We start from the raw sequence: 22655 nt of genomic DNA, 5'->3' as shown, positions 1-22655 counted from the left end.
AAATTGGACAGGTGGTCTGTGAGTTGGGTAGGAATTTGGCTAACAGGCTGCACTCAAAGGGTGGAATTAATGGTTTTTGCTCAGGCTGGCAGCCAGGCACAAGTGGGGTCCCCCAGGGATCAATACTGGGGCCCATGCTGGTCAACATCTTCATAAGTGATCTGGATGGTGGGCTTGATATCACCCTCGCCAGGTTTGCTGATGACACTAAACTGTGGTGAGGTGGACACATCAGAATGGGTGCCATCTTACAGAGAGACCTGGGCAGGCTGGGAGAAGCAAGAACTGTATGAAGCTTAACAAAGTGCAAGGTCCTGGCCCTGGGACAACATAACCAACAAGACCAGTACAGGCTTGGATCTGTGTGGCTGAGGAGCAGCCTTGGTGAAAGGGACCTGTGGGTGCTGGTGGACAAGAAGCTGAATGTGAGATGTCACTGCAGCCATGAAGACAAATCAGATCCTGAGCTGTTTCTGCAGGGGCGCTACTAGCAGAGATAGAGACGTGATCCTTCCCACTTTGCTCAGCGCTTGGCAGTCTGCACATGGTCCAGTTCTGGTTCTGCAATTCAAAAAAGACAAGGAGAGGGTCCAAAGGAGACCAGGAAGATGATCGAAGGGCTGGAGAACCTGCCCTGTGAGGAAAGACTGAAGGAATCATATCTTTTAACCCTGGAGAAGACTCAGGGGGACCTCATCACAGTATTCCAGCACTAAAAGGATGGCTACGAAGAGGATGGAGGCTCTCTCTTCACAAGGAACCACACAGAGAAGGGGCAACAGGTACAAGCTGCACCGTGAGAAGTTTCATCTTGACAAAGGAAAGATTTTTTTTACAGTGAGAATAATCAATCACCAGAACAACCTCAGGGGCAGAACCCCCATCACTGGAGGTTTTAAGGATGCAACTGGACAGGGTGCAAGACAATCTCATCTAGGCTCCGTTTTCCCATGAAGGTTGGACCTGATGATCTTCTGAAGTCCCTTCCAGCCTGGGCTGCTCTGTGACTCTGTCCTAAGCCACAAAGGGAAAAACAACAAAAATGCTGGATGGTGCTACATCCTTCATCTGGAAAAGATCTGGAAAAGGTATTCATACTAAGAAGAATGAGAAAATACATTATATGTGGTCTGATAACCATGTACCTTTCTAGACCCATATCTACCCCAAACTTTTACATCAGAAAAACACTTTATTAGATTTTAGTAAACACTAAATTTATTAGATTTTAGTAAAACACTATTGGATTTTAGTAATTGTGCATGGTTGAACGAAAAGCAGATGCACGTGATTGCTTTCAGTATTTTGAACAGGTAAACCAAATAGGCTCCTTAGGGAAAAAAAAATATGCAGCCTCCTAATTTCTAAGCCTCAAATATCTACAACCAGAAGGTAAATCACCACCTTCTGCAGATCGGCATGAGGAAACAGCCACGTAAACGCGGCTGGAACTGACTCAGGACTCCCGAACGGGCGGTTTTGCAATCCGGAGCAAACACCCAGCGCGGTGCCCTGCAAGCAGGAGGCCCCCAGCCCGGCCTGAGAGGCTCCTGAGGAACCTGCTCCTGCTTTTCACGGCTCCTGTTGCGGGCTTTTGGCCGGGAGAAGAGTCCCGGGAGGGGACACCGGGGCAGCTCCTCCGGCCCCGGGGCGGGGTGGGGAAGGAGGGAGGCGGCCGGGGCGGTGCGTACGGGCTCGCCCGCACCTGCTCCCTCCTCCTCCTCCTCCTCTTCCTCCTCCTCTCCTTCCTCCTCCTCCTCCTCGCCCACCTGGCCGCGGCTCAGCCGTCCCCGCTCGGCGGCACCACCACCACCACCAGCAGCACCATGTTGCCCAGGGGAGCCTCGTCCATGCCGCCTCCTCCCAACCCCGCCGCCTACTTCCCGCCCCCCCGGGTCACTCTGCCCTCGGGGCTGGAGATCCTGCGCACCTACTCGGGAGCCTTCATCTTCCTGGAGATCGTGAGTTTTTTTTTTGGGGGGGGGGGGAACACCGTAGTCTTCCTCCTCTCGCCTCCCCCCCCCCCCGCCGTCGCCCCTCACCTGCCATTTTGTGAGCGGGCTGAGGGCGGCGGGCTGTGGCAGCCGCCGGGAGGGAGGGAAGGAGGGAAGGGGAGGTACCGCCGCTCCTACCCCAGCCCAAAAAGGGGGGAAAACTGCTCCGTGCCCCGGGGAAGGGCAGCAGGGACCGGGACCCCCCTCCCCGGCCCGCCCCACCTCGCCTCGGGCACCCCCGGTCCGGCCCGGCCATGTGAGGAGCTGATCCCCCCAGCCCCGTCCTGATGGGTGGCAGGGGGAGCTCAAGCTGCTGAGAACCCAAAAATCTGTCTGAAAAGTTACGCTGGTTGTGCTACAGGTCCTGTGCAAACTCCTGCAAGTGTGCTTAATTTGTGTGTGCGTAAGGCCGTGCTGATTTATGTGGGACTGAGGTCCTTTGAGCTCAGTCTCTGCGCAACTGTGGCACTACTTAGTGTGCACGGGGGGGAGAAATCTTGGCAGAACTGATTTTATTAAGAGTTGTTTTTTTTTTTTTTACTTGGCGTCCTAGTCCGTGTGTCTGTGAGCTAGGTGCCACCCTGCAAGCTGTACAACGGCACCTGAGGAAGGAGCTGGGCACCAAGTCCTGGCGCTGAATCAGGGCCTGAGCCAGTGGGCACAAAAGGTTAAGTAGGTTGGCTAACCTGGCAGGCATTTGCCATGCGAGCTGAAGGGGACAGCTGTAGTATTGGGGACATTGCACAACCCTGGGTGCTGAGATTAGCAATCTCTGCAGTAGATTTCTTTTTTTTTCTCTTTTCATTGTTTTTTGTTTCTATTTTTAAAGAATCCTACAAGATTCCACATTCAAAATACTGAAAACATTTCATGTGTATCTGCTTTTTATTTAGCAGACGCTTTCTGTTATCCCTTCTGCTTCCTCACTGCCCATTGCTGTCTGGTCAATAAGTAACAGACTTGCACCTGCAGCCTTGTGAAACTAGAGAAAGCGGTTTGTCACACAGCAGCAAAAAAAAAGGAACCCTAAAGAACAACTTGAAGGCTAATACCGAAACCCTTGGGAGTTTTGAACTGAGACTGCCAGTGTGTCTTTACATGCATGGTGCAGCAACGTAACACGAGAGAGGACCCAACTAATTTTCTAACCAATTATAACTAATTTTATAGCAGGCAGCTTTTGAAAGGGATCGCTCTTCCAACCTTGATTCTCAAGGAAGTTACCTGAATCTGAAAATGTAGCCTCTGACTTTGTAGTTTTAAATCTGTAGGATTTAAATAAGAAAGTGGTAGCTTGCTTTGAAATTAATTGTAGCTATCCGACAGCGGAAGTAAAAGCTCCATCAGTCCCTTATGGCACAGTATCCCTACTACTCATTCGCTCAGATCTGCATACTGCAAAAAAATTGGTGATGCTGTGTTCTTTCTCTGGTTACAATAACTTCTGGAAAATGTACATTTCTCTAGTTACTGCAACATAATTTATAACTCACCTTATTCTATAATCTAGTTTTCTCTTTCACTTTATTACTTATTGTGCACTTTTTCAGCATTTTATTACAAATACATTAATAAAGATGTGGTTTCATCTTCTTTATGTATCTCATCTGTTTAGGACTACCAAACTAAACAGTATGAGATTGAATCCAAATTTGATGTGCATCCTCATCAAGCTAACTTCAGTGTATGCGTGTATACATTATATACGTACACACATAGTTGTGTATATATATGTGTGTGTGTGGAATATTTTCACACTTCTTCTTTCCCTATAAATGACAGTAAGAGTAACATTTTCAGCAGCAACACAGAAGTCACCTGAGCATGTAAATCCCATTGCCAAGACTGTTTTAAGAGGGGCTTCGTTTAACCTCCACTTAGTGCCTATCATTTCTCAGAACAACACTTGTACTCTTTGAGAACTTTTGAAGTATTTCCTCTGTTTTCCTGAAAGTAGTCAGAGGGCTTGTTGATGTGTGATACGAAGTGCTAATTCTGAGTTAGAAGGGACTGAATGAAAGTTCTCTGTCAGTTCATCATCTGCATTCCTTTCCTTGCAGCTGTTTGGAACAATAGTCTGGATTTTGGTAGCATCTACAAAAGTTCCACTGCCGCTGCTGCAGGGATGGGTAATGTTCGTAGCGGTGACTGCGTGGTTCCTCTCCATCGTGTTCCTGTGTGTGTTCCTCTTCGGTTATGCAAATAGAATTGCCGTCAACTGGAACCAGACAGTAAGAATTTTTTTTATTATTTATTTATATATATATTTAAAGGATTATGTTTATTTTATAAATCGAAAATGATTTTGTGAGAAGTAGTTATCCTAAGTCTTAATGCCTGGGCTTCTGTTTAACAGGAAGTTTCTCAGAAAAGGAGTTCAAAACTGGAAGAGGGCAGAGTAGGGCCACAAGGATGACAGGGGAAATACAAGACCTCTTTTATGATGAAAGCTGAAAGAACCTGTCTTTTGAAACAGATTGAAGCAGCGTACTTGTCCTCTATAAGCACATAAAAAGCCTGAGCAGCAGGAAAAGAGCTAGTTTAATAAGTCATGACAACAAATTGGTTTAGATGGTCAGAAATAATTATGGACTAGAAATTAGAAAATATTTTTGGACTACTAGAGAAGTGAGTAATGGGAGGTAAAAAGTTGTATGTAATATTAAAAAGGAAACAATACGGATTTTGAATGCATTGTGTGATGCGGTTGTCTGAAATGGCACCAGACTAAAGCACCCAAGAAGTCTCCTTCACTTCCTAAGAAAGTCTTATCTGACTTGGGGGTCAGTTCCAGAACAGCATTGACAACTGGCTGTTAGATCTTAGGCAGTCAAAGTCAGCATAAGCCTCAGCAGCTTACCGTCTTCTGAGGATAAGTTTATCTTCCTTACGGGAAATCTGGGGAAATTACAGACCTCATTATGTTCTCTTCAGCTTTTCTCCAGTGTGAAGACAAGACTTAATTCATGCTGTAATGGAGCATTATGGCTTGTGCCAATAGTTTTCACAGACTGTACCTTCCTATTAAAAAAAGGGAAGCTGTTGGTTCTGGTTTTTACCAGCAACGTGGATATATGAGGTTACTGACTGCTAATTTATGTACTCCTTTGTTGTCATAAACTGGTTTTTACTTTGAGGTTTTTAGTGCTCAAGTAGTTGAGCACAAGGTGGTATTACTCTCTCTAATAATGCTGGGAGTGAATAAAAACAGGTGGCAAAACTGTCATCAGAGTGGGAATTATCAAAAATAAAAGTCTTCTGAAAGGATCAAAACTTCTGAAATATTAAAGCATGTCTGTTTTTAACTGCTGATCACCTTTTCCTTCCTCCTGTGTGCCTTAGTTCTCTTACTGACACTTTTTTGATGATAGCTGTGTTTGTGTTCTTCACTATCAGTATATTTGTTTGTCTGTTCAAGTTATTGACAGACAGTCCTTTGAAACAAACACTCTTTAAAGCAAAGTCATAGAGCTTTGTTAAATTTGAGGCTCCAACAGCATCCAAGTCCATCAGTAGTAACAAACTGAATTCTATTAAAACAAACTGGGTTCTATTAAAGCAAATACACATACGTACAGTCTTGGCTTTCCAGCACAATACAGGCAGTAATTAAGCTAATAATGAGTTACAATTAGAGAGTGTTACAGGGATTTACGCTGTGACATCCTCACAAGTTATGACGCAACAAAACCCTTGAGCATGTGCATAACTGAAGTAAATTAATAGTGTCCTGGGTTTCATTGAAACTATTTGCCAATTTACAATCATTAATCCATTTAAGGGTTGCTGTGTAAGGGCAGAGTCTTTTATAGATTGCAAATGCTCATCTTAAAACAATCTTTTACCTTGCACATTGGCTGCCTGGCGTTGGTAGTGCTTGGTTGTACTATTAATTTTCTCCCCTTGTATTTGATAAATCAGTGAGAAACTTTCCGTGCCAGGAAATGCTAGATGAGCTGTATAAAAGCCATGCCCGTGGGACTCTAACTTACTCCAAAAAGCTATCGTAACTAAGTCAATATCTTAAATAAATGCAGTGTGAATCCTTTTATCTCTAGCACGGTGGCATAAATCCAGCCTCTTCCAGTCTTCAACAGAAATAACAGTAGATGTATCATTTGACCACTATCGTTAGGCACACAAATGTTCTGTGACTTGTTGGCACTAAACTCTTTAGTAGCACTTCACAAGGATTTTTACCTTCTGTTTCAAATAAATAATTACTAGAAATACTAAAACTGTTTTTTAATGTTGCACAATACAGAGGTATACGTGTTCGTTTTAGGTTGGCACACTTATATAAATACAAGTTTTTGGTACTTCAGAAATTAAATTTGTAATAGAACTCAGACATTACAGGTCATAAAATTAGGAAAAATAGGAAGAGTCATGGCTTGTTTATGTGAGAGTATAGATGCATCCTTTATAGATTCATGAACAAATGTGGTTTCAGACTCTGGAAAGCTAAGTGTAAATATGAAAAATAGATTGAGATTCTGACAGACCTGCATTTATTAATGCCATATGACATAAGTAGCTCCACTGAGCTCATACAGATATTTAAAAAATAAAATGCTACTCAGTGAAAAGTTGGGAAAAAAAAAAGGACCTTAATACATCACTGTATTAGACCAGATGGTATGACAAATACATTTCTTTATGACCTGACTCACAACACACTTGTTTACAAAATTAGATGTGAGCTAACATATCACGCAGATCTGGTCCTGTTTTACATATCCCTTGTGTGAGGCTTCAATGATTATACAAGGGTTAAGGCAGTGGAGAGTTAGGCACCATGCTAACAATTATTAAAAACAAAGCTGACCACCTTCCCTAATAACATCTTGGCTTTTTCGGTCATAGAAACCCTAACCATATGAATGTGAAACCTTTCTGATGCTACGTGGCTTCACTGTAATTGCTGCCAGGAGAAGGAAATTAGAGGCTTCAGCAGGAGGATGGAGGAAATGAAAGAGTTTGTCTTGTGAAAATACCTCTCCTGCATGCATTCAGCACCATCTTCCTCATGGAGCTATTTGTGCTCCTTCCAGTATTTAGTAGCCCCAAAATACTGGATGTCCTTGATTATCTATGGATTTATGAGCACCGTTTGAGTTGCTGAACTCCGGTGCTATGAAATTTGTATGTCGGGTCATGGTGAGGTCTGGGGTTTGTCACGGAGGGAGCGCACACCTGCATGCAGTCTGTCTGTGGAAGTTGTAGGTCTGTCTGCCAGCTCAGTTGAGCAGGGGAAACCAAACCAGTAAGCTTCTGGTGGAGAGAAGTGCCTCCCCAGTTGCAGCACAGCACTATAGGTTCTCCAGTGCTCCATCACTCTCATGTACAAGCAGCTGCTGGTCCCTGCATTTTTTTCTATGAGGTACAGATGTTGGGGGAGAGCAGGAGGCTGAGAGAATGTGTCTCCTGTCCAAACCTTGATTTCTGGCAAGCCCAGGACATGACAGCCATCCAGCTAGGTTGTAAAGCCGCTCTCAGCCCTCCTTTCTTCTCTTAGTTCTGTGGATGTCAGTGGCGTTTCCTGGTGGTACTCCTAAAGAAGTAATAGTATAAAAAATAAATAAATGAATAAAGCAGCCAAGATAGAAGACCTGAAGTTGGGAATTACTGCAGCTGTTTTTGCCAAAACTTGTATTCTCAGTAATAAGCAGTCATTAAGAAAAGCAGTATTGTCTATGACCTAGCCTCAAATGATTCTTAATTAAGATAAAATTATTTCCTGGTCAAAGTGGAATTGCAAAGTGTTAGTAGCCGCTTAGATCATAACTTGCCAAAACTGACTGGAGTGTAAGTACTGGAGTAGCTATACCTGCTATCAAATATGAAACAACCAATTAATTTGGAAAGGAATTCTTTTAATAATAACAATAAAATAAAATCTAACACCTATGAAGAAACAATTCTCTAATCTGGGAAATGTTTTCTAAGCAGGGAAATGCAGAGCATTCCTGCCTTGCTGTCAGATAGCGACTAGCTAAGGGTAATGCACAATAAATTCTGTGTGTATGAATGCTGTCTGCTGTTGCGATGAGCCACACGGGATGCTTCCTCCTGGGTGCTCGCTCTTCGCATACTGGTAGTCCATTGCACTCACGTCAATGACGAGTCCACAATGAATTTGTTTGTACTTGAGATGGACTCGAGATAGACTGTATCATGGTTTTCATCAAAAAAAGCATACCCGTGCTTGTGTATAATATATGAAATTATGCAGACCTGCATGTGTACACACACACAGCAGGTGGTGTATGGACTCAGGAACTGAGTGCAGTGCACATACATGCTTTGCAGACTCAGCAACAGAGGGAGATGCTGGAAGAATACGTTAGATGTCTTCAAACTGTACTGGAACATGTCTTGGATCTTGCTGCATGGAACACTCTGAGGCACAAGCCACAGAAAGATTTAGGCACCAAACCTGCTTTTTTTGTGTACACCAGTCATCGAATCCAGAAATGCTGGATGTCTGAACCTTGTCCTTTGCTAGTAATAACTACAGAGCAGCGAATTGCCTAGAGAAGAGCAGGAGAGAGACATATATAAAGCAAATCCTAGCTCTTGTTAAGTCCCAGGCATTTTATTCAGCAGGATCACAAAGTACCTCCACATTACTCTATTTTGTGTAGAGCCAAAACAGAGAGAGTTGAGGAAGTGCCTCAGTACTTGGACTTTGTACCACGAAGTAAACTTCAGCTGTGTCAAGGTTGGCATGTTTCTGGACACTTACAGAAGCAACATTTAAGCATGAAAAGGGAGCTTTTGGAGTTGAGGTTGTAGCTGAGAGGGGATTCAGGGAACTGCAAGTTTGTACTGTCCTGCTTCAGTTGTGATAAAGTCAGCCTCTATGTCCCTTCTTTTTGATCTGAGCTTTATGAACGGAGAGTTCTGTAAGCTCCAATTGCTTTAAAGTGATCTAAAAGGTCAGCACACGTACATGAGATGAGCACATGCCTCTTAATTTGAAAGAATATGGAGGTTGGGGAGAGGGAGGGTTGTCTTATTACTAATTATGTTAGTGAGTTTGTAATTGCAAGCAGTTGTGAAAACATGTACTGTTTAAGCTCTCAGATGGATTTAGCATTGCTCACGTACAGTTATTGTTATCAGTGCTTGTTTCAGGTTTCAGTGTTGGCTTTCACTTGCACTGAGACTAGAAGAACTAGGTGCATGTTGCAGCACAGACTCAATCTGTTCTTTGCTTTTCAGGACTTTCTTTTCCATGGGGCTACTTTTGTCTTTTATTTTGGAGCTTTTCTGCTGCAAGCAGCAACCACATCTCTGCATCACTTCCCCCGCAGATTCAATTCCACCACACACGAGAAGATTCTAGCTGATCATGAATATAACATAAGCATAGCAGCCTCGGTATGTATTTCATTAACTTGTATCTGGGGACAGAAGTCTGCTGTAAGTCCTTGTAGCCAACTACTCAAAACGGGAGAAGTGATTGTCTTTGAAAGCAGCAAATATTTTCACAGTGGCATGCAAAAAATATCGCAGTAAGCCGTTACTCAAAGCTAATGTGATAGATGCTCGGAGGGTACTTTTCACAATAGTATTTGAAATATATTATCACTACAGCTTATAATTTTAGATGAGATATTTTGTAAAAGCAATGGTGGTTGTTGGAATAGGAGAAAAAGATAAAAACTGAGCCTTCATCAAAGCATCAGGTGTGAATTCCAAGCCTGCGCTCAGACTTGTAATTGCTTGGGATTTTTGGTACTGTTTAGGTAGTCCTGAACATGCCATGGGGAAAATCTTGGACTAGCTCTTTGTGCAGCTCTAGATATGCCTGACTTCAAAGAAATATACAAAAGTTAGCTGCAAGGGCCATGCTGTTACCTATGACAAGGGTTAGAGTGTTTTTATTGATAGCCTAATCTCAGACTTCCTTTTTATCACTGCAATTACATCATCGCTGAATCCCTGTATCTGGTGATGTGGGTGTGTATAGCTGAGTCAGGAAATACACCGGGCGTTACCTTTCTCCCTGGCTGGACTCTTGAATGGCAAGTAGAGGTGTGGAACTGGACTAAAACTACTGAGCTTTTTTTCTCTTTTTAACCTCCAAGAGCATCTCACATACCTCAGGGAACACTATGTATTTGTTAACCTTCTAAAACACTCTGTGGGTATCTGTTGTCTTCAGAACTGGATAACCACAAATTTTACACTGTAAACACCTTCAGCTTATCTTAGGATAAAAACAGATGAGCCTAAGGTGTAAAGTTTACATTCTCTCTGAAGGAAAATAAAGGAAAAACCCTTTGCTTCGGCAAGGGGTGGGGTGGGCGTGTCAGTCTCCAAGTCCTAAGTGCCTTGCCATTACCCTCTTGCCAGTAACACACTCCAGCACATTTAATGGTACACAGACAGAACTGGTATCTCATAGCTGTGTCCAAACTGAGAGAGCACTTTCTATTAAATATCTCAAATTCTACACTTCTGTGTAGCTCTTCAGTCCTTGTTTTAGTATGTTCAGATCCTACTTAATAAAAGGTAAAATATTTTTCTTCAGTCAACAGTCATCTTCTTAGACAATAGAATACCGAGGACTCCAAGAAGCTCTTTACCACTTCCATAGTATTTTTAAGAATAATTCAGTTCTTCATGACCCTCAAATCCCTGCCAAGATAGGGAGAAGGACATTCTTTTGTAACTCACCTCAGTGATTTTTAATTAAGATATGCTGGGAAATGGCAAATCAGATACTGTAGTCTTTAGCTTTGTTGTGTTTTTTATTTTTTTCCAAAAAGTATCTAATTAGAAAGTCAGGGCATACAGAGAAAAGAAAATTGTGACCCTTTGAAACACTTCATTAAAACAATCGTATGATCTACATGAGGAAAAAAAAAGAGATAAAGCCTTGTTGACATTTTGTCTTTTAAAATTACTTCTTAGATGTGTATACTGCGATTAGAAATGTATCTGTTCCTTTTATGAGTGATGGTTCTAGGATGTAGCATCTCTTCAAAACTTGATTTATCACATTAACGCTTGTATGGCAAGCAAGGTTGTTATCACATGATTGAATCTGTATGTTCTAGGAGAGCGACCATCATCAGCACTGGACAATATGAGAAACTATCTTTTTCAACAATTCAATGTCTAACTTTTTTCTTCTGTTTTATATTATATAATTGAGTTTGCCATGGTATGGCCTTCAGTTTCTATCTGTTCGATTTAGTTCTTGAGCAGCAGCAGATTCCTGGCATTTCTTAGGAATCTCTTCTAGTGTCTGGTTATCTGGTTAAGGAGGCCAGATTTGAATCAATCTCTGTATTTCTGCAAGTAAAGAACTCTGCTCTTTAGAAGTTTGTCTCCTTAATTGTTTGCTGGTAAAGGCATGCACTTGGAGGCCTTCTGATCAAACACTAAAAACTTCCAAAACTGAAATATAAGATGTAAGTACGCACAATTATTTTGTACCATAACCTCTGAACATGTTCTGTTTAGATCCTAGTTCAAAATATCTTCTGCAGCTAGCAACTAAGTTAAAAGCAGTAACATGGGTTTAAAACAGAGAAGTTCGTGAGTAAACTTGAGAGGATCCCAGACCTGTCTTTACCATAAGAATTTTGCATGGGGGAGATACCTTTTGAATCATTTGTGTTGCTGTATTCTTTTGGAATAGAAAAAAAAAGTAGATCAATATAATGTGTCGTTCACTCTTTTTTTTTCTTTTTTCCCCCTACTCCTCTAGATTTTTGCCTTTGCAACAGCTGTTTGTTATGGTTGCAGCACAGCCATGGCATTAAGGAGATGGAAGCTATAGCGGTTGAAGAGACTTTAACGCCTGAGTGTTCCACTTCAGATCAAATTAAATACTACTTGTCTGTTTTACTGTAATGTAATTCCGAAAAAGACTTTTTTTTTGCTTAAAATCTGTTTTCAAGTGCTGAAATGCAAATAACCCCTAATCAGGATTTCCTTAACAGAAGACGTGTTTCTGTCTCTTCCTTTTTTAGTTTTAACTTTTGTTGGGGCCTAGAAACATAATTCACTGAATAGTATTATAGAGTTCAGGGATAAACAGATGTCATGAGCAGACAGCAGAATTTTAGTGCTAAACCAGAAGAGCAGGAAGAAAGCTGAAGCTAAACAGACATGTTACCTGCACAGGCAGCTAAAAAGCTCCCCCCTTGTTAAGTCCTGGGACTGGGCTTTCAGTGCTTTGCAGCATTACAGTGCGCTCCACACAGGTGGGCCTTGAGGCCCCTGGTGGAGTCATTGGTCCTGTGTGTGCTGCTCCTTGCATAATCAGAGCCCAAGCTGACTTTGCGGTATCAGCTTAGTATAAATTATTAACTTTGTACAGAGGAAATATTTTAAATATCCACGCAGTGCAATCTTTTGATATTATTTTACAACCATATTCAGCTATGGTGATCAGATCCTCTAAAGCTTATTGTGTTCTTTTGTAGATGGAAACTGTCTGGGACTGCCAGACAGTAGTTCATTAGTTTTAGGCATTTAGCTCAATCAGATCTATTTATACTGCAAAACAAACAGTGCATTTGTGTTGTGTGTATATAGGTGATATAATTTTGTTTAACAGGAATATTTGCACTGTTTTACTTTGTTGAAGTACAGCTGTGGTTTTGTTACTTCAAGTGCTGCATTTGTTACTTATTATGTGAGTCAACTTCATTTGAATGGAATGTTACCAAATGGTGCATGTAGTCTGACCTCAATTCTTGCAGTGCGCTGTTTGTTACATCTTAAACCTGCGGTGTTGTAAAGGTGTTTTTATTTGGAGAGATGCCTATGTAACATCTTGCTGAAAGCAGTGGAATGCAAAGCAGTCCGCCCATGAGGGAGTTTGCTTTTGGCAGGAATGAAGTTTAATTGAGCCTCCTTTGAATATCCCAGTTGAATAATGACATGCAATATTATAAATACAAAGTTAACGAAACGATAGTGTTGCACTCTGTTCCTTAACACTCATCCTGTTTGGCAGATGGCAAACTTTTTTTTTTTTATAATGCTAGTAAATATTTTTTTTGCTCTTGTGAACAGTGCCAAATTGATAATGTGGGAACGTAAAGGTTCCCTGTCATTCAAGAACAACTTGCTCACTGCATCTTGCCAGTGCACCTTACAATTCTGCAGAGAACAGCGGTGGTTGGGTAAGGGAAGACAGGACTTCCCTCATTCCGGGCCTACTCATTCTCCTTGAGCCAGCAAGAGTATCTGCTCTGAAGGTTACTTTGCCAGACTTGTCAGGAACAAGGATCTCTGAGAGCCAGCCACCATCAGTGGAGCCTGTCAGTCCCTGCTGACCCAGGATAGAGATTTTTATCGGTGACACGGCAGTGAGCAGCCGCCCTTCCAACTACTGGGACCACGTCCTGAATTATTGCAATGGGATGGTTTTGTATATCTTTTCTGAAAATTTTATCTTCCAAGGATTTTATACTCTGCCTGATTTTTTTTTTCTAATCCTCTACTTGCATTAAAATGTGTTTTGTGAATGTTTTATCTAGAGCCATATACTTTTAAAACACTTCATATTGTATAAATACATTTACACTGGAGTATATGGATGAAAATGTTTAACGGACTTATGCTAAGCAGCATTAAAGTTACTTGATGTGTTTATGGCAGCAGTCTGGTTATTAATCCTGTTTCTAAAGTCTTGTTATTAGTTCTCTGTTTGGAAAGTATCAAAAAAACTACTTTGCAGCTCAGACGTGGTGCTAGACGTACAAAATTAAGGCTAAGATTTCTTGAGAAGGCACGACTACGTTGGTATTAGTTTTGTATAGTGGTTTGCCATGTGGTACAGCATGAATGTCAGTGAGGAGAAGAGCAACATCAGCTACAACAACACTGTAAATGGACGCTGCGCTTTGGTGTGGTTACTCCGTCACCCTGGAACCTAGACGTGCACGGCACACTGCAGACAGTGCACAGCTACAGCACCTGCAGCCAGCTGGGACGATGGGGGAAAGATCTTAGCTTTTTGCCTATTTAAACCTACAGAGGATGAAACCCACACATGGTGTCAATTAAAAAGTTGTCCAAGGTTAGCTGGCCTTTGTACTTGATGTCCGAGTTCAAACCTGAGGTGTAAAGATGATGACTAGTGGGTGCTGTTTAAATGTCTTACTCTACTTGTAGAAGCAACCCAGGTAGCAGAGTGCAGTTAGCATAGCATGGAAACTTTATTTGCATAGTGAGAAAAGGCGAAACTTTCCCTCTTAACTATCAAAGACAAACAAAGGGCAGTGAAGAGATAAAGGTAAAAACTCCAGTAATGAAAAGGTGGCTTTTGTAGCTGAAAAGGATTGAAAGGACAGAAACGTTTTGTTAGTATGTAAGGAGTTTTACTGGTCTTTGAGGAATATCTAAGGAAGGACATACCAGAAAAAGGAACAAGGAAGCCATCGCATTCCTTCTTTCTTTCTTTAAAAAAAAAGAAGCCAGTAATTAATTTTGTATTACTTTTTACAAAGGCGGGTGTGACTCACAAATGTGTGCATGCTGGGATGTCTGTATGCAAATACTGATAGGGGATTAGCACGAACCTTGTGATGGTTATTACAGGTGATATATGCAAGCTGGTTCTAATACGTCTCACTCTTTTCTCCTAAATTAAATGTACAAAAATGTCCCCAAGCCTATGAGTGATGACCTTGAAGAACACGATCTTAGACTTCTTCAAAGAACGGAAGGAGCCCAGGAAGAGAGAGGAATATAAACTGTCACAATGAATTTAAGGTGGATGGAATTAGACCACAGATACCAAAAAGTGTTTTCGTCAAATGTCTCTATGTGATGTGAAGTTACGGTGCAGGGATATCCAAGATACCATGCAGGTACCTACTCTTTTAGAATCAGAAAATACTACGTAGTATTTTGGATACCAGTGTTCTGTAGCTGCTGCTAAATAAGCTCTCTATAAGGAGACTTTTCTTCAAAAGGTGCAGGGAGAAACACTAGTTTGCTATTGCTTAAGAGAAAGAATGAGTTTTAGAAAGCTAAACTTTCGTTAGAACATACTCAGAAAATGATGCACAGAAAGTGCTTCACCGAAGTCCTGACTCTATGTCTGTCTTCCTGAATATCTGGATATGACCCAAGGTGACACAGCTCCTGCAGCGACTATTGGTATGTACAGTATCAGGCTGTTAATGATTTCTCATGCCTGTGTATATTGGTTATAACTCATGAAATGAGTAAAGTTATGCTGCTGTAAAACACATCTGTAGAAAGAGAGAGGCAGAACCGGACAGAGATCATGCAAATCTGTTCCCTTCATAAAAAGTTAAAGAAAAAGCGCTGAAAAATCAATAGGTCAGTGTCTTTTCCTCTTTAGCTTCCAAAACCGTCTCACAGCACTGACTCCCACTGCACTTCCTCTAATCCTTGTATTTTGCTATTGCTTTATAACTGTAAAAAATGTTGACGTTCCGGTCTGAATTTGAAAAAAAAAAATAATGTTAAGGGAGGGTAAAACTCTTGGAGAACTAGTTTGCTCCTTTTTTATCTATATAGAGGGAAACTGGTCTCTGAATGCTGGTATTCTGATGCATTTCACAGTCCATTGCTGGGCTGCCAGGGCTGTACAGAAAGGCTTCCTGGTTGTGTCTGAATACAATGGGGAACCACAAATTCTAAAACTGAAATGCAAACCTAACACTGGGCTTTTCAGTCTTACAAAACGGAAAATTGGAAAATGAGAACATGCTGTATGTTTTTCTGATCTGGATTTTGGACCATTGGTCGTGACACCTTGGCCTTTGTGGAGACACAAGGAACACCATCAGAAGAAAAAAAAAATTAGCAGTGGAAGTATTATATATATATATATTATTATTATTTTAAGTGGAGTTCAGCATGACTGTTCACCTTTCCCCTGGTGGGTTAACTTGCTGTTGGTCCCTTATGGTGCTCATGTAAACCGCCTTCCAACCTGAGCAGCCCAGAACTTACTGCTGCTGTACCTGAGGAGCTCCTGGGAAGAGAAGTGCTGTTCTCCTGTCACAGATGGGAAGCTCAGAGAGGCTCATGTGCTGAAGGAGACCTGTGGTGGAGCAGAACCCGGTTGCCCAAGGCAAAGGTGGATTGAAATGTGGGCAGGAAGGCAGCGGTGCCATGCAGCCTGTACGTGACAGTTCCCATTTCTGTCTGTCACGGTCGTATTAAGTCAGGCAAGTAGTTACATGGGGTTAAAAGGTAGAACAACTGTGAAGGATTATGAGTCAAAGGGAGGCTTTGTGTGCCAAATTGGCCATTCCTACATCAAACGCTGGTTTCTGGATATTCTGACATTTTTAAGTTTTGATTATCCAGCTGTAAATACATGGAGTTCCTGTTTGAGATGTTGGTCTACCTCCTGCATCTTAGGAGAGGAAACAGATCCTCAGGAATTTGCAGGTTTCAGCTGCTTCCTTCTACACGACATGTTTGAGCCTTACAACCTTGACATTAGGAAAACTACTTGCATCCAGCCTGCCAGGGCACAGCTTTCAGGTCAGAAACCCGAGCTAAGTTTTGGCAACTAACTTGTCAAGCTGCCTTCCAAGGAAGCGCAAGGATCAAGTCATCAGACTTGGACAGGTATGTTTTAACACTTTTGTTGCTGTGGGATTAGTGCAAATATTTGTAAGGATTCTGGAGATTGTGGGCAACATATTCACACACGTGCCCAGCAAACCCAGTGTCAGACCTGGCTCCAGAGAGGCTCTTGTGCAAGGAATGGGCCCTGTGGACCCATGCTTGATTGCAGCATTGCTAGTAATCTTCAAGGAATTACTGGAGCTTTTAATCTCATCCAAACACATTTTCTAATCTTCTCAGCAAAGTGTGGCCCATATCACCAGGCCAGGCCAGTGCTGTGGAACAGCAAACAACAGATAAGAACAAGCCCAGAGGGGTTCCCTGCAGAGCGAAGGATCCTCAGCACTCCTCTGACTGCACAGCCAGGACCTCACGCTGCCCCATTTCCCTGTACAAAGGTGCTGGGGCTTCAGGGTGATCTGATTACCTTGCTGCAGGTGTTTTAGGTTCAATAAGCTTTATGACACAAACCAATGAGGCAAAAAGTGTTTTCTTTTAACAAACACTTTGCTACCTCTTTTTTTGTCCTTAAAAGGACTATAACCATTTTTCTTTGCAATTAGTTTTCAAGTGGAAAGCATACTGTAGCATAAACTAATAATGCAATTACTAATACCATAGGTCTTACTATTTCCCAGCTGAAGGATCTGGAGGTATTTCTGATCTCCTGGGTCCAGTGAACACCCTAGCTACATCACAGCTCTGTGTGCTAGTGTGACCTGAACAGGCATCCCCTCTTCTCCCTGCCTCTTCCCTGGTTTTGGAAAGAAAGCCAGGCATGCAGACAAGCAGGGAGCTGCACCATGATCTGGACAAGCTGGACAACCCAGAAAGCAACGTGGTGTATTTGGACGTGATTCACTCTTAGGTAGATAGCACATGCGCAGATGAACTTTGATGGTTCCACCAAGACAATGTAGAAGTTCGGGCAAATGGAGGAATTGTGTCAGAGGCCCACTGATTATAAAAGCAGGTTTAAGACCTTAGCAATTCGTTGCATTTGTCCCATGCAATAAGTCTAGGTCTTGAAACTTTAATGTGCCTGTTTTTCAAGCTGTAAATACCTTGTCCTGGGATGTGACGTCCTGGGGAACCTGTAGGGCCAGCTTAGAGCCTAGGGCTGTTCAAATAAGAGGCAAGGTGAATCATCACCGGATGCCTTAACCCCAAATTCAGGACCAGAGGGGAAGGGGAAGTGTTCCCCACCTCCCAAGTCCACTTCCCAACGTGGTATCAGCTCTAAAGGTCAGAAGAAGGACAGGAATTCTTCTCTTTCTCTGTTCCCTGGCTACAGTCAGCATGGGCTCTGCACGAGCTGGAGAGCAGAAAGGAGGAGAAGCTGGACAGAGGTGTCACCTGAGTGCTAAGACACGGCTGACCTGACCCGCAGCAGTGACAGCTGTTCCTGGGCTAAAACCCAAGGTTCAGTGCCTGACATAAAAATAAAAAGTAAATATACCTGATAATGAATTTGTCAAACAACAGGTCTGGGTCTTAGCTGGAGCAAACGTTCCTAAAAGAGACAGAATACATCAGAGAGAAATTTCATGATGAACAAGAGGCCAGATTTTGCTTTTAGTTATATAAATGCAACTTCTTTTGAGGTCTGGTCGCCAGCAAGGAATCTCACTAATGGAAGTAAGAACAGAATTTTCCCTCAGCACTAAATAGAGCTGACATTTGAAATAAATGGTATTACAAATTCTTTGGCCTTGTGTCATTTGCTTTTTCTCCTTAGGAGTCTGCTGCTGGGATAAGTTATTACTGGAATAGCTGCTGCCATGAAAGGAAAAAGAGCCTTTGTGTCCATGGCAGGCTTAGAAGAGATGAAGGCTCCAAGATAAAAACCCAGAACTTGTACGGTCTCATTGTTTTAGGGGATCTGAGTCAGGGGTTGTGACTGGTTTAGGGTTGACAACGTTGGACAAACTAGGTGAGGCACAATGTCACATCGGACTTCTAAGATGAAGAACTACTACAGTGTCACCACTTAATTGATACCACCAAATTGTGCGTCTCTGCTGGCTGAAAGGATATTAGGAGAAGTTAATGGTGAATTTACCTCAGTCCTGAATCTCGTATTTTTATTTTGATAAAAAATAAATAAATAAAAAGACCTCCAAGGGGAACATTACGTGATGTAGCTCATGACTTAAACGTGGAGATCAGCCCCGTTGGTACCGGTAGATGGAGCTACAATCACAGAAAGCCCTTCACTGGCTGCACAGACTTTAGGGACGTCCTTGGCCACTCAATCTTCAGGGTTTCTCCATACCCTAATTTCCAGATAAGCAAAGCTGCCAGCAGTGCAGTTAAAAAGACTCCTTAAAACATAACTAATTTGTCTGAATGGACGGGGGTCACACTTTCATCTTTTTCGTTATACACAGATATAGCAACATCTTAGTGCCATGCACTACTTCAGACTTCTGTCGGTATGTTCATATTCCATATTTCATATTTATTGGGAACAATCCCAGTACAGTAACACAAAGCAAAGTCCCTTTTCTAAGGAGGTAAGAGGCAGCTGGAGATAGCATCCTTCCATCTTCTCCCTGCAGGACTCAGTTGGCTTTGTTGACCTCTATAAATCACATGTGACTGAAACCCCTGGAGCTCCGCTAGGTCAGACAAGTGGAAACTAGCTTTCATACCTTAAGGGGATTTTGGAGAGATTTCTTTTTCCTAGGGAGTTATGGATGTTAACCAAGTCAGCTCATTTAAAATGGCAGCTGAAGAAATGGAGCCACAGACTTTGCAGAGTTTGCAGATACTAAATTCTTTCAGATAGTCAAATTCTGTGCACGCCATGAAGACTTCATCAAACTGAGCTGGCACAAAGGTGGCAGATGAACTTTAATGTAGATAAATACAGGGCAAAGCATCTAGGAAAAAATGATCTATACCAAACTCGGAACTGAGAGTTACAACTTAGGAAAGACATCTTGGAGCCATTGCTGATGGCTCTCTGAAATCATCAGCTCAGTATGCGATGGCAAGCAAGAAAAGTCAATAAAATGCTGGAGCTCATGAGAAAGTTATTAGGAACAGAACAGAGGGTGTAATGTTGCTGTTACATTAAAGAGAGAGAAAGAAAAAGAGAGAGAGAGAGAACAAGAGGAAGAAAGAAGAAAGGGGAAGAAAGAAAGAGGAAGAAAAAGAAAGAAAGAAAGGAAGAAAGAGGAAGAAAGAAAGAGAGGGAGAGAGGAAGAAAGAAAGAAAGAGAGGAAGAAGGAAAGAGAGGAAGAAGGAATGAGAGGAAAAAGGAAAGAGGAAGAAAGAGAGGAAGAGAGGAAGGAAGTGAGGGAGGGAGGGAGGGAGGGAGGGAGGAAGGAAGGAAAGAAGGAAGGAAGGAAGGAAGGAAGGAAGAAAAAATGGAAGGAAGGAAGGAAGGAAGGAAGGAAGGAAGGAAGGAAGGAAGGAAGGAAGGAAGGAAGGAAGGAAGGAAGGAAGGAAGGAAGGAAGGAAGGAAGGAAGTCTGTGGATACAGACAGTATTAGCATGTTTATGATGGGATTAGGCAAATCAATGAATGATGGGTCTGTCTGTTAACAGGATGAAGGAGGAACAGATGCTCTGGTGTCCCTAATCCACCAGTTGTGGATGTCGAGTGCTAAGGGAAAGAGTTGCACTGTCATGTTCACATGTTCATCCTAAATAGCAGCCCCTCTTGCCACCACCAGAAAGCAGTGGGCTAGATGGCTCACCAGTGTGACCCATGGGGCATCTCTCACCTTCTGCTGTTTAGCAAAGCTGCTTGTGACCTTCCAAGTGGTGAAGTTCCCCTGTGGCATACAGCCTCACATACGCAGTCCATCCTTGCATTACTGAAATGCTGAGTGCATTTAATCAGAACTGATAGTTTAAAATCAAGCCAGCCAAGTTAATATTTTTAGTATACATACGTAAAACTTGTATGCCCAAGCACAGAGATCAAGAAGCTCTGTTTGGTACATATTTGGTACACATGAATAACAGTGCTGGCTTCTGGTCCTTCACATTGCAATGGAAGAACAAGAGGTAAAATCAGGTCATGCTCTTGTGCACAGTTTTGGGAACAGTGAATGGATACAATACAAGCTGCCCAAGTTAGCTGAGAAAGTTCTCGTCCTTTAACTACTGCTCTTCAGACTTTCCCTAAACAAATATTTCATCAGTGACATGCTGAAAACTAAGCATCTAAGCTTGTACATGTACAAGGTTATTGAAAGAGAAGTTTCACAAAATCTTCTTGTTCTTTCCAAGATACTTTCTGTCCTGTTTCTCTCTCCCCCAGTTCATTACCTTTTCTTCTACAGCTCTGCAAGGGCTGGGCTGCCTGTATGCACTTGCTCATGCATGCACATGCACACACTTCCTCATCCCACTCACATTTTTTGCCATCGAAATCCCATAGCATCCCGATTCAAGCCATCCATTTCCTCTGCACTATCTTTTTTTCTTGTTTGTCTTTTTAATGCGGACGCAATTTCCTCTATGCAGTGTCTTCAGTCTCAACACGCCTTGCTGATGTTTCATCCCTTCCTCTTCTCATATTCCTCACCCCTTTATTAATCTTCCCTGTTGTCAGCATTTACCAATTAGCTTTTGTGTTAGGCACAAGACGGGGATGCTAGTCATTGGAGTGACTCGAGCTGTACCTCTTGCAGGGCTGTGGGACCTCAGGTAACAGGAGTTATGCTTCTGGGCATGCCACTAGTGCTACGTGTTGAGTCAAGGGCCTGACAGGTACCTCTGCCTTTCCCTGGCAAAACATGCAGCTGCTTAGTTGTGTAGTTACAGGGTTTTTTTTTTTTTTTGTTTTGTTTTTTGTTTTTTAATTCAGTATAGGCAAAGCAGAGCAGCTTTTCCTAATTGCTCTTCTAGAAAGGTTTTAATGACTTCTGATTAAACCTTTCTCAGAGAGCTCAGCAGAAAATAAGCAACTAGCACAGGGAATTTCTGGCAAATCATAAGCAATTGAAAAAGTCTTTTAAAGGAAAAGTGTTATGTTTACTCAATTATAGACAATGCTTCCTGCTCTAGCCAGAGTATCTTTAACTCTTCATGCCAAAGGAGTCCTTTGACATCAAAGAAATTCTGTCCTTTTTGGACAAAATGTCAGCTGTACGATCACCACTGAAAAATTCTTGTATTACTACAACCAAATATTTTCCATCACAATCTGAATGGCATTTTCCTCAAGTAAAGGAGGCAGTTTGGCTGAGTAATTGAAGTATTTGCTCCTTTCCCAGATCACATCTACTGCTTTCCTTGGGGTCTGATGCTGCGGTGCTGCGCTCCCGGCTGCAGCCGAGCTGTGCCAGCTTACATCAGCCGAACATCCAACCCGCTCTTTCACTAAAGCTCTTTTTCAACCTTTAAGCTTCGTTTTTCTTTACCCAGCAGCACTGTGAGGGTGGATGACCAATGTCATCTGGCTGTCCCGGAAGGCCACGAGCAGATGGAGCAGGTGAGGATGCTCTGCGATGGCTGGAAGAAAACAACCACCGCAGTCAGGAGAGAAGCCCCCTGAGCCCCTGGCTCTGCTCAGATGTGTGCCAGGCAGAAGGGAGCAGGCTTTTAGCAGCAATGTTTCAGAGAGCTTCCCAATAACACACTTCCCTCAGAGAGCATCTTGTATTTGAGTGTGCATTAAAGGGTAGCAAGCTGCCACGGGATTCAGTGAGACTCTGCGTATTCTGTGAAGAGGCAGCCTGGGTTGTCTTTAATGGGAGATGAAGCAGGTCTGGAAGCTTTCCATTTTCCATCCTGCTGGCTTCAGCAATAATGTCATGTAAATCCAAAGGGAGACAAGTGACCTTCTAGCTCAAGGCATTGTGCTGGTAACACACATAAACAAAGCCTGTAGCTAGAGGGGGAAGAATTTCACCAAAACAAGGTCTAAGGAGAAGTAATTTCCTTTACCTTTCTGTGCAACACTCTTGTGATAAAAGGTCTCCCTTGACCGAGCGGCATTTCAGCCCCCTGTCACCTAAGGGATTTAAACTCACCTCTCCCATTATCAGAAGAGATCCTTAAACACCCACTCATCAGGACTGAAATGGCTCACAAACACACGTCCATGCTGAA

The 22655-nt window shown here is 42.5% G+C and overlaps 1 protein-coding gene across 1 annotated transcript; it reads left to right on the top strand.

Moving 5' to 3' along the window:
- The first annotated feature begins 1472 nt into the window (after positions 1-1472).
- On the top strand, positions 1473-13624 carry MAL2 (mal, T cell differentiation protein 2). Its single transcript, XM_083826432.1, has 4 exons — positions 1473-1961; positions 4055-4225; positions 9222-9380; positions 11722-13624. Exons 1-4 carry the CDS (start codon positions 1827-1829, stop codon positions 11791-11793), a joined length of 537 nt encoding a protein of 178 aa, XP_083682558.1. The 5' UTR covers positions 1473-1826; the 3' UTR covers positions 11794-13624.
- Positions 13625-22655: the final 9031 nt, after the last annotated feature.

The sequence above is a fragment of the Anser anser genome (assembly GCF_964211835.1).
Source record: "Anser anser genome assembly, chromosome: 2".
Lineage (NCBI taxonomy): Eukaryota > Metazoa > Chordata > Aves > Anseriformes > Anatidae > Anser > Anser anser.
This window is presented reverse-complemented; position numbering and strand designations above follow the sequence as displayed.

Coding starts and splice junctions, on each gene's coding strand:
- MAL2 (XM_083826432.1), top strand. CDS start 1,827: ATGTTGCCCAGGGGAGCCTCGTCCATGCCGCCTCCTCCCAACCCCGCC. Junction 1,962..4,054: donor CCTTCATCTTCCTGGAGATC/GTGAGTTTTTTT, acceptor CTTTCCTTGCAG/CTGTTTGGAACAATAGTCTG. Junction 4,226..9,221: donor CCGTCAACTGGAACCAGACA/GTAAGAATTTTT, acceptor TTTGCTTTTCAG/GACTTTCTTTTCCATGGGGC.